Source organism: Danio rerio, chromosome 17, assembly GCF_049306965.1.
Source record: "Danio rerio strain Tuebingen ecotype United States chromosome 17, GRCz12tu, whole genome shotgun sequence".
NCBI lineage: Eukaryota > Metazoa > Chordata > Actinopteri > Cypriniformes > Danionidae > Danio > Danio rerio.
Window position 1 is genome coordinate 3,509,100 of NC_133192.1, and position 12,709 is coordinate 3,521,808.

Here is a 12,709-nt window from a genome sequence, read left to right on the forward strand (position 1 = left end):
CTAAGAGCTCCTCCGCTCTGTGTTTGGCAACAGACAGGCAGACAGAGAGAAGCAACATGAGTGAGAGGACCAGCATTCAGCCGTACATGTATGACTCGGACACAGACAAAGCAGAGATTACACAATCATTTGTGTCTTTGTATAGTTTTACAGCCAACTGTGTGCTAGTTTAAAAATCCGAGCTTGTACACCAAGACTAAGAACCACCACACTGAAGTAACTTTGACTGAGGCACATAGATGACCTGCTTAGAGCCGTGACACGGCACGACAGGCACGCACATTTGCATATTATTCAATTCAATTCAATTCAGCTTTATTTGTATAGCGCTTTTACAATGTAGATTGTGTCAAAGCAGCTTCACATAAATGGTCATAGTAACTGGAAGAGTGTGGTTCAGGTTTTACTGTTTAAGTTCAGTTCAGTTTAGCTCAGTTCAGTGTGGTTTAAAATCATTACTGAGAGTTCAAACACTGAAGAGCAAATTCATCGATGCGTAGCTCTACCAATCCTGTACCATGCGAGGCAGTGGCGACAGCGGAGAGGGAAAAAAACTTCACCTGATGGGAGTGAAGAAAAAAAACCTTGAGAGAACCAGACTCAGTTGGGCACGACCATTTTAATTTCTCCGCTGGCAAAAAGTCTTGTGCAGAGCTTCAGTCACCGTGGTGGACTGAAGACATATTATTTAAAATGAAACAATTTAGATGACACTCTGTGGCGCGGCAGAAATATGAAGTGTCCCGAATCCTGGCTGGGCGCCACAGACAGCCGCAACTTGAAGCGCCACTGTGTGTATCCTGATAGAAACCAATGTTTAAATTTCTAAAATGCATGGCGCTGCGCGTCTCCGAGCGGCACTTCTGGTGTGCCACCTGCAGGCAAGTTTGTTATTTTATTTCCAATTGAGTGACACTCACATGAGGCAAAGGGCGCTCACACTTTCAGCTGCACCTAGTTAAGATCACACTCACAGGGAGCTTCTGTGACCTCGAGAAATGCAAACGGCTAAAGTTTAAGGTAGACGCAATAGTTTGCAAGCCTACATAAATCAACATTCTCCAGCTTTTCTCTCTTAAATTGACGACTGTTCCCTCTATCCCTCTAAACAGGTTAAGAGTCTGGAAGAGTCACCCTATCTTTTGATTCTCACATCAATAACATCACATGGTCTGCTTACTTCCACCTACGCAACATTAACCGTCTCCGCCCTTCTCTTACACCTCATGCCACTGCTGTTCTCGTTCATAGCCTTGTCACATCTCGTTTAGATTACTGCAACTCTCTTCTCTTTGGTCTCACTCATAAATCTCTGTGTAAGCTTCAGTTGGTCCAGAACTCAGCTGCTCGTATCATCACCAGAACCCCTTCTTCTCATCACATCACCCCTGTCCTGCAGCAGCTTCATTGGTTACCTGTTCTGAGACAGGTGTTGATGAATGTTTGGATTTTTCGGGTGGAAGCTTTGGTTATCCTCCAGGTCTCTACCCCGTACAACAATACTGATTTCACATTAGAGTTAAACAGGCGGATCTTCGTGGTCATGGTAAGTTCTCTCCAAAATCTCGCCCCTCCATATTTGTCTGCCCTCATCCACATTTCTGTTCCTTCTCGCACCCTGCAATCTTCTTCCTCCCTCCACTTGTCTGTTCCCTCTTCTCGCCTTTCAACTATGGGCAACAGAGCATTCAGCCGCTCTGCTCCGCGGTTTTGAAAACTCATTACCACCTGCCATCAGAAACATTGACTCCCTCACACTATTCAAATCAAGACTCAAAACCCACTTATTCAAGATGACTTTTAACACTTAATTTTATTTGCACTATTGCTGTGTATATTTTATTATTTCTCTTGTACTTTTATTGCATTTGTTGATTGTACGGTGTCCTTGAGTTGCTAGAAAGGCGCCTTTAAATAAAATGTGTTATTATTATTATTACCTACAAACAAACTAAGTTACAAACAATAATTCCGAAGAGAGCGATCATGTAGTGTGATCTTGTGTTGAGCCCAATGAGCCTTACATCTAAACATAGAGCAAGGGTATTCCTCTAGTGACATCGCTTTGACTCTAACGTTGAAAATGGCGGACGTGAAACGACAAACTGAGGATATGACGACGCACCTGTCAATCAATACTGGTGGGCGGGAGGACCGCACTCCTACGTCAAGTTGCGGTCGATCTAAAAACCGATCTAATTGGTCGACCGTTATTATATTGTTAAATTGAAAAAAAACTGTGTGTGTTTATATCACCCCAATATGACAATCTATACACTATAATTACACACATGTCTTTCCAAACAGCTTGAAAAGTAGATTTTTCACCATAGGTGCCCTTTTAAGCCAAATTCAAGCACTTTAGGCACCTTGTGTGAACCCTGTACTATACAGCTGTAAACGGTGAAACCGTAAAGTAAATGTTACTTTTGCCATTAAACAGAACAGTTGAACAGACCCACAAAATCCTGCCAAAAGCCTGATGAATATTCAAACTCTCATCTCTTATGATCAGACTCATCTGGTGTGAATATGTTTACAGCATCACAGCTTGAAAACAAAATGAAAGGCGTCCCAAACACAAACGAGAAGATCTGCTCACCTCTGTGAGTCTCTTTACAGCGGCAGGTTGTTTTCCTCGTGTGTTCGACTCCAGATCTTCTTCAACACAGGATTTAAGTCTAGCTGGACTCACAGGACGGTTTCTGTCCTTCCTCTCGCCGAAAACCTTCTTACCCTGAAACAGTGTTGTAGCCATTCAAGTCAGAATTATTAGCACAATTACATATTCATTCCCAATTTCTGTTTAATGGGGAGAAACTTACTTCAACACATTTCTAAACATAATAGTTTCTCATTTCTAATAACCAGGGCCAGACGGAATCTGCGGACGTTTTTTGCTATTTCTGCGAAGAATTTTGGTAAAAATCTGCGGATTTCTGCGGAATTATTTTGGGAGTATCCAGCGGAGTATCATAACTTACACTTTAATATATTAAATAAAAAGTAATAAATTACTGAATAAAAACTGAATAAATTCAGATTTACACATTTACTCAAGTAAATAAACAGAATTTAAAATGGGCTAAAAAACTACAGAAATTTGCGGAATTCTGCGGAATTCTGCGGAAAATCTGCGGAATTCTGCATGTGCAGATTCCATGTGGGCCTACTAATAACTGATTTCTTTTCTCTTTGCCATGATGACAGCACGTAATATTTGACTAGATATTCTTCAAGACACTAGTATTCAGCTTAAAATGACATTTAAAGGCTTAATTATAGGAGTGTCAAAATTAATTGTTTTTTCGGTGCGCCGCGTTGCAAACACGGAAAATTCGGTATCGTTTCAGTAATAATCATAACCGGTTATTATGTACTGACGTCATTTATCTCCTATGCGCTCTGTCGCGAGGGAGGTGAACGCTGGTGTTTACAACACTCAGAAGCCAACTCAGGGCCGGCCCATGGCATAGGCAGTTTAGGCAAATGCTAAGGGCGCTGTACATCCAGGGGGCGCCAGAAATGAGCGCGGTTCAGTTGGTTTTGTTTTCGATATTCCTGACACACTTTCAGTTATAGACGGCAATAACTCAAAAACCTCTTACCCTAAAAAGATCTAAAGTGTGTTTCCAACAAAAAGACAAAGCTGGTTATGTTTCACAGCTGTCTTTTTCTTTTTTTCGCTCGACATTACAACCACTGCTCCTCGCAAGCCCTCGCAATATGCGTTCAGCCGGGAGAGCTCGCTGGGAGCGGAGCTCTCAGTAAGGGACCATCGGAAAAGTGCTTCTTTTTCCGTTTTTGTCGTTTTTTTTTTATTTTGTTGCACTCCTCTTTGTTTTTTGCTGTCTATGTTATTGTATGTGTGTGAATGAGAGACAGTGTGGTGCTGTGTGTCTGTGTGTTTATACAGACAGCTTGTTATAGCCTCCTCCCAAAATATAACACTGTGTATGGAAAGCATCGTCAATGCACCGTGATGCACCGAGACATCGAATTGAACCGAGTCGATGGCATGATAATCGTAACCGAACAGAACCGTGTAACCAGTAAAGGTTCACACCTCTAGTTAATTAGGTTCAAATTAGGGTAGTTCGGCAAGTCATTGTATAACTTTATTAAGTTTGTACTGTAGACATTGCAAAACAAATATTGCTTAAAGAAGCTAATAATATTGACCTTAAAATAGTTTTAAAAAAATTTAAAAACTGTTTTTATTCTAGCCGAAACAAAACAAATAAGACTTTTTGAATAAGAAAAAATATTATAGGAATTACTGTGAAAAAACCCTAAATCTGTTTAACACCATTTGGGAAATATTTGACAAAGGAAATAAAATGCACAGAAGGGCGAATAATTTTGTCTTCATTTAACGTTTAAACTGCAGTTGTTGGTGTTTTGTTATGCTTTTATTTTGTTCTTCAATTTGAACTTGAACATCAATATGCTGACGGAATGAAAGTGCGTGAGACACTTCATGTATTGCTTGGTGATCGACTGTTAAGGTGTCTTTCTTCAAGCATTTCTTCGTTTTCTTCAAGTTCACAATGTCTGAAAAGCCAATCTGTCACAAACAACGGGAGCAAATACGATGTGATATATGCAGTCTGTCACGCTGATTTTATTCTTGATTTGGTTTTTATTAATGTATGAATTTTCCAAGTGATGAGTTGCAGCTGAAAGGGCTGTGTAAAATATATGCTGGATAAGTTGGTGGTTCATTACGCTGTGGCGACCCCAGATTAATACAGTGACTAACCTGAAATGAATGAATAATGTATTAATGAATTGTGTAATAAAGAGGTGGCTCAGTGGTCAGCACTATCGCCTCACAGCAAGAAGGTTGCTGGTTCGAGTCCCAGCTAGACCAGTTGGCATTTTTATGAGGAGTTTGCATGCTCTCCCCGTATTGCCGTGGGTTTACTCCGCGTGCTTCAGTTTCCCCCACAGTCCAAACACATGCGCGATAGGGGAATTGATGAACTAAAATTGGCCATAATGTATGAGTGTGTGAATGTGAGAGTGTATGGGTGTTTCCCTGTTTTGGGTTGTGGCTGAAAGGGCATCATCTGCGTAAATATATGCAGGAATAGTTGGAGGTTTATTCTGCTTTGGCGTTCTCTGATTAAGGCACTAAGCCGAAGAAAAATGAAAGAATGAATGAATATTTCTTATATGGGATTTAATGGATTTGAGTATTTTCCATTGGTTAACAAATCAAACTGAATAATCGGTGTTTTTAAAATTAAATCAGGCTTTAATTTTGGCTAAATTGCTCTGTGTATATGTTACAAATAAAGCCAATTGGAATTAGCCAAAGCTTGCTCTATGAAAAGCTTGCTTGTCAACATATCATCAAAACCAAAAACGTGGGAGCAAATAAGATGTCGCCAGTAGAATACGTTTATAGACCATTTCAATGTGGTCATGTCATTGGCCAATGAAAATGTCCTGCTTGATATCATACTATTTCATAACTGTAACAAGAGGCAATTTAATGATAAATTTACGTTAAAAGACCTGTCGTAGGATTATTGTAAATGTTTGGACTTTTTTGGATTCTCTAAAATAAAAAATATATAACTAAAATAAATACGTTAGGACCATTGCTATTGTTTACATCCCTCAAAATGGTCTCTAGACCTTTTTCTTGGACCGCAAAATTACCCATGATGCTTTGCGTGTATGAGCAAGGAGAATGCGAAGAACTTCCGGTCGGCAGCTGATGCGTGTAAACAGTCACATTTGGACAGCTTTGAAACGATAGTTTTGATCTATTTTACCTGCTTTTATCCTCTTTGAACTAACACTGTTGTCCATCAGCACCATCTCCTGGACTGATCATTTAAAGAAATGCCATCTAATAGGATGGAAAACAGCTGCTGTGAGGCGTTTTCCCCTCGTTGTCAGACGGCATCTTCTGCAGTTTAAATGAAGCCTCGTCATCGCTAAAGTCAACATTTTCTCTTTATTTCAAATATATAACCAGCCCAAACAAATGTAGTTCACCAAAATGTTTGACACACACACGTAGCCTGTACTGTGCCACTGACACACTGATTTAATAACTGTGACAAAGTGAAAATATAGGCTAGTGTCATTTCGAAATGACAGAAAAACACAAACCGTGGTAAAAACAACACACGAAATAAAACACAAACGGCTTGCGATTAGAATGAACAGCAAATCAGCCAGCAGAGGATCAATAACAGACTTTTATTGCTCATTTTTGTAAATTGCACGACTTTCATACCTGTGAAGTTTCATGCCAGTACTCTGGTTTGCTCTCTCCCTTCTCTCCCTCTCTCTCTCTCTCTCTCTCTCGGGAACGCACACACATTTCTGACGGCAGACACATGAACTAGGAGAACGCTTTTCTCGTATTTCTGAGGTGCTTGAACCACATGTGACAGATTATAACGGCTTTAACAGACACATTTCTAAGTTGTGTGTCGCAAAAACACTCTGTTATCCATTAAAAACGTTATTGAAACCCATTTTCGGAGCGCAAATTACCAGTTGAACACGCTGTAAACTGAAGTTTTTAGCATTCTACCGGAAGACGCTGGTCGCTATGGCGCCCTCCATGCAGCAGCCATGAAAAAGATCTATAGCAGTGGTTCTCAAACTGTGGTACGTGTACCACTAGTGGTGCGCGGGCTTACTTCTAGTGGCACTTGGAGGAATCACTGAGTAATGACAGAAAAAATGAATACAATTTTAATCAGTTGATGTGTAAGATAACACCAATGTGATAAGCATCGGCTGTTCTCTAAAGCCTACAATCAAAGCGCTGTGCTTAGAATGATTACTTTAATGCATCGCGTCATCAGCTGCTAAAAATCTATTAAATCAGCGCAGAACCAGTAAAAGAGTGCTTGCAGAGGAGATAGTAGTGGGTCCACAACCCTCGGACTATTGACCTTATTTTAAAATGTGGAAGTGCGGCTGTTTTCGCGATTGTCTTAGAACTTCCGATTCAGTCGCCTATGGGAGAAATGACTAGGAATAATAAACGGCAGAAAACGGTCAAACTACTTGCTCTACAAACAAATGTTTGCATGACTATACAGACCAAGTAGAATAATATAACAAGAAAATATCAAATTGCAACATCAAGCAGCGTAACGAGCCGTTTTTAACGTCAAAAAATTTATGGAAGTGAATGAGACCGGAAGTCTCAAGCCAAAAAGATTCAAATGGCAGCGCCCGCTCGTCGGCGGAGAATAAGGTGAATAGACCGGCTAAAGTCTATAGATCAATTGGTACCGAGCTGCAAAAAAAAATCTAATAAAACAAAAATCATAATTCCATTTTATTTTTAATCTGAACGATTTAACCATTTATTTTGAAAAATGACAGAATTCACTAGTTACATCTCGGTCACTTGAGTGCCAAAATTTAACCCACAGGCTAGCAAAATAAGTACTGCAGCACAATGCGCTTGTGTACTACAGGCATATTGAGTTGAAAACATCTTAACTGTTCAGAATGCCGCACTGCAAGTCACATGACAAAAACCCACTGATCGGCTTCATATTTTGTTTGGAAAACAATTTGGTTAAATGAATATGACTCGAACTGTGCAGTGCTGTAGCTGCTTAATTTGGCCAACTATGCTGCTTTATTTCAATACTGGTGATTATGGAGGGACTTGAGACAATTTTTTTCTGAGGTGGTACTTGGTGAAAATAGTTTGTAAAACCACTGGTCAATAGCTTCTACGGCCTCCGGCGCCTAGACTGCAGCTCTGCACAAGAAGTTCAGCCAGAGGAGAAATGGACGTGCCCAACTGAGCCTGGTTTCTCTCAAGATGTTTTTTCCTTCACTTTGGTCTATTGGTAAAGTTTGTTGCTCCACTGTCGCCACTGGCTTGCTTAGTTTAGGACTTGTAGAGCTGCATATCGATGGATTTGCTCTTCAGTGTTTGGACTCTTAGCAGTGAAAATTAAATCACACTGAACTGAACCTCAACTCTGAAAACTGGACTGACACTGTTTCAGTTTACTACAACTTCTATTAAGCTGCTTTGACACAATCTACATTGTAAAAGTGTTAGAGAAATAAAGATGCATTGAATTGAACTTTGAACACACCTCTCTAATGCCGTGTTCAGACTGCGTGATTTTAGCCCCGATTTTGGCTCGCCGACAGGTTTTGAGAAATCGCAGACAAATGCCTGAAATCACAGGCAAATCGGTGCTCGTGCACGTGAGTGACAGTCACACAGTATGAACTATCAAAGACGCGATCTGAGAGAATCGCAGATGAGTCGCCGATGCCTGCGAGATATTTGGCGTGCTGAATATCTGGAGCTGTCTGCGATTCAAATCATGCCGTGTGAATTGAGTTTTGACTGAAAATAACATCAGCGATCGCCTACAGCCAATGAGAGAGCAGCTTTCACTTGTGTGTGTGTGTGTATACCTGCTGCAGGCCAGCGGGAGGCTGGGGGAGAAGTTAAAAGCGCTCTTTTTCGGTTTATTTGGACCCACGAAATGGAGGAAAAACTAGTGGAGGTTTGACAGGACTCAGGAGCAACCGTGTCTGTTTGACGTTTCATACAGAAAGAAATTAGTTTATTATCAATGTTGAGGAGAAATGGCTAATTCCCTTTAAACCCAGGTGAGTAAACATGTACATTTACTACCTCATTAAAGGCTTCTTTCTCGTTATGTAGTTAATAACAAAAGATATACGACGTGTTTTTGGCTGTGAGACGTAGTTTGGACGAAGTTGTCGGCGATTCTTCCTATAGTAAAGTCATGCAATGTGAATGTTGCAGTGTAAACAAAGCAGCGACGAAACGCTAGCCCAGATAGTCAAGCAGTGTGAAAACATCTGTGACACGACTACTTTGAAAATCATGCAGTCTGAACTCGGCATAAGGTGGCTATAGTACTCTTTATGCATGTAGTGTGTTCAATCTTTAAAGAAGTCTCACCTTGATGTTTCCTGGTGTAGAGATGAGCAGCTGCCGCCTCTTTCCTCTGCCGATGCTGAATACACTGGATCCGGGATCACAGTCCTTCTCCTGACCTCCATCTCTCAGTCCTCCAACTTTCTGGGTCACCACACGCTCATCCTGAACACACACACACCGGCATTAGCACTTTTATTTACATTTATAAATCTAACATTGCCATTTCTTCACATTTGGTGTAAATTGATAGTTCGACTGGCGACACAGTGGTTCAATGGTTAGGCCTCACAGCAAGAAAGTCCCAGCTAGGCCAGTTGGCATTTCTGTATGGAGTTTGCATGTTCTCTCCATATTGGTGTGGGTTTCTTCCAGGTGCTCCGGTTTCCCCCACAGTCCAAACACATGCGCTATAGGGGAATTGATGAACTAAATTGGCCGTAGTGTATGAGTGTGTATGGGTGCTTCCCAGCACTGGGTTGTGGATGGAAGGGAATTCACAGCATAAAACATGTGTTGGAATAGTTGGCGGTTCATTTCGTTGTGGCGACCTCTGATAAATAAGACTAAGCTGAAGGAAAATTAATGATAGTTTGAATAAAATTATGAAACAATCTCTCATCTTCAAGTAGTTTCAACCATGCTTATCTTATTTCTTCTGCTGAACACCAAAGATGATGTTGTATCGGTCACACTTAACAATAACAGCCATTGACTTCCATAGTATTTTTTTTCCCACTATAGTAGTCAATAACTGAGGATTTCTAACAGTCTTAGAAACACAAGTAACACTTTACAATAAAGTTTTATTAGTTATTGTTAGTTTATGCATTTACTAACATTAAAAAAATGATGGAGAATACATTTATTACAGTATTTATTCATTGTTGTTAATGTTAATAAATAGTGGCAAAGTTGTTCATTGTTAGTTTATGTTAACTTAAGGTGCATTAACTAATGTTAACAAGCATGATTGGATTTTAATAATGCATTGTTTAATTGTAAAAATAGAGAGTAAACTCATTGCCTCATTGCATAATTATTAAATTTAAGTCAACTGGTTTACTGACCTTTTTTAAGAGGTGCTGTATGTAAGTTTTTGGCCCTTCTTAAGTGCCATAATGTGTTTGCAGATATTTCAGAAACATGCTACATGAACATTCTTGTCATTCTCTGAAAAACAATGCGGAAGTCAGATATTCTGCTTTGAATATGTGCGTTATGTGCCAGAAAGTCTGTCTTTGTTTTGGTTCTTTTAACCCTACCATTGCCTGTTCAGCACCCCGGGTTGTTTTGGTGGAAAACAGCATATTTCCATCTCCATGACCGTAATGCGACCTTCAGTAAACAGTAGCAGACTCCGAAAGGAGAAGCAGATTCAGAGTTCCACATGAGGTTATTAATTAGCAAATAATATAAATATTATGAGCGTAAACATTAGGTGAGCAGGTGACATTGTAACCCCATGTCCTAACAACACGCTGTTTGGCAGTTTGCACTAGACGAAACACGACAGAAATGTAAATACAGCCATTCAGAAGCACTAAATAGTGCAAAATAATCTATTGAGTACCTATTAAAACTCTTTAACATTAATAAATGTAGATGCTGAATCACTGATATGTGTTGGTTTACACTGAAGCCTGGTTTATACTTCTGCGTCAAGTGACCGGCGTAACTCACGGCGCAGGCAACGTGCGCAGCTGTGCATTTATACTTCTGCGCGCTGTCTCTGTTGGTCTGCATTAACACTTCCGAAACGCTAGTTGGCAGTGATGTGTAAATGTTCCTCTGTGTCGAGTTTCTTTGCTTCTGTTTTGCGTTTCCTGAACACTTCCTGGATGTACAAGTGACTCAAACTCGCTCATTATGAGGCAGGAACCGGCGGACGTGCAACAACTTTAACTATGAGGTAAACACAAAACAAAACTTTCCATCCGGAGCTCCTTCACGGGACTCCACACTTGTAAACAATCGCTACATCGGGCTCGCGCCATTCGCACGGCTCTCGGTCCCGCCCCGACTCGTCAGCGCTACCAAGCCGACCAATCACAGAGCTTACGCTACGCGTTGTTGCGACGTGTAGTTACATTTTTTGAGAGGTGCACGTCAGCGACGGCGAAGGGCTATGCGTCAGCGCCGTAGCATACGCCGGTGTTTGATGCAGAAGTATAAATCAGCCTTAAGTCTCAGTTCTAAAGTTCAATTTCAAACAGTTTATTTTAATTTCCAGATCTGAGCTGATTTATCTGCTGCTGCTTTCAGTAGTATGACAATAAATGTCATGTAAAACAACATTCAAATTCACATTATTAGCATTCAACACTGAATAAAGCACATGAGGTGTACTGTTTTCTGTTTTCTGTTGTTCAGCGGTGAGAAATAGAAGCTGGTTCTAATATATCAATTTGAAGTTGGTCAGGACAAAAGCTCCTCTTAATACGGAAAATATTCCTTCTATCCCGTGCCGCTGCTTTTATTTAGAACACGACTTAAATCAAGCTCACTCCTGTTGGTCCTCAATCTGACAACCTGCGCTTGCGTTTGTTTTGATCCAGGATTGCAATACCTAGTTCAACCACTGCAGGGCTCGAAATTGCGACCATTTTGGCCGCATATGCGCCCGAAATTTTATCTATGTGACCTTAAAATATATTAGGGAGCATTTCTGCGAGTGCTTAAAGTTGTTGTGTGCGACCAGTTTTTACTGTAAAATGTTCACCAAATGCGCGAATTCGGGAGACATTCACGCAGAATGCATCTCTAAGCTCTTTGTCTGCACTTGAAATGCGAAACGCAGCGCTCAGGAATGGTTTAAAACAGTTGTCATGTCAACTTGCTGCAGTAAACAAAGCCAAGTCCGTAATGCTTGCCCCGCCTTCGCGCTCTTCATATTGGCCCTCCACTGCTCTAGCACTGAACGTGAATGATTGGTTAATATCAGCTGTCAATCACTCAGCGCCTTCTGGCTTTGGATGACAGAGAGAGCTACTACCGCGAAAAACTGTAAAGCGCTGAAGATGAGAATGAAGATAACACTGACAGATTTAGTTTTAGAAAACATCTAGCTACAAATAATGACACATCTTACAAGTGATCATGTGCTGAATGTTAATCCACCATCTACACTTTTCCAAGAGTAGAAGACTTCCATTGACTTCAAGTCCGCTATGAAAAGTCTGTGGGATGGAGTTTTCAGGTAACTGTTTGACACATCTAGCACGAGAGCTTCTGTTTAATCCTTCATATAATCGGCAGATGCTGTCCGCCGTGCAAATATGTCCAATTTAACACCACGTACACCATCGCACTGAGTAAACTAACGCTACTCATAAAAAAAAAACGGTATTGCTATTAACATGACGCATGCATATAATAGGGTAGAGTATGTGTCAAAAGCATCAGTGCAATATCAGACAGCACCCGTGAGAACAGCACAGTTATACCGTTAACAGATTCATTCATGTCAAGCAGTGTGTGCAGGGCCGGTGAGCGCTCCGTGTATGCTTTGGTCACTCGTTTCTGTTATAAAAATGTATTTTCTCGTGATAACGGGATTTCGTTAAGACATATTTTCCTCACGCTTGCATATATGTATTAATAAATGTGTTATTTTTTTTTGCTAGTTAGTTTGATTAGTGTTGATTTTAAATGCAATAAATATGTTTGTATAAAACTTGTAACGGTGCTTATAATTGGTGGGTGCGACTAAATTTTGGCTGATTCGCCTAAATTTTTTAAGTTAGGAGCACCGGTGCTCACAAACAAAAAGGTTAATTTCGAGCC

The 12,709-nt window shown here is 40.5% G+C and overlaps 1 protein-coding gene across 12 annotated transcripts in view; it reads right to left on the reverse strand.

Annotated features, from left to right (window-relative positions):
- Positions 1-12,709, reverse strand: part of ccdc9b (coiled-coil domain containing 9B) — an 87,628-nt gene that overhangs the window by 41,487 nt on the left and 33,432 nt on the right. For 7 of the 12 annotated variants that reach the window (XM_073928018.1, XM_068214494.2, XM_073928026.1 and 4 more), the window contains 2 exons: positions 8,948-9,088; positions 2,603-2,737 (listed from right to left, as the gene is read on the reverse strand). In XM_073928018.1, coding sequence (XP_073784119.1) covers positions 2,603-2,737; positions 8,948-9,088 — 276 coding nt within the window. The remainder of the gene's footprint in view (positions 1-2,602; positions 2,738-8,947; positions 9,089-12,709) is intronic. The other 5 variants (XM_068214496.2, XM_073928027.1, XM_073928024.1 and 2 more) reach the window with 1 other exon arrangement.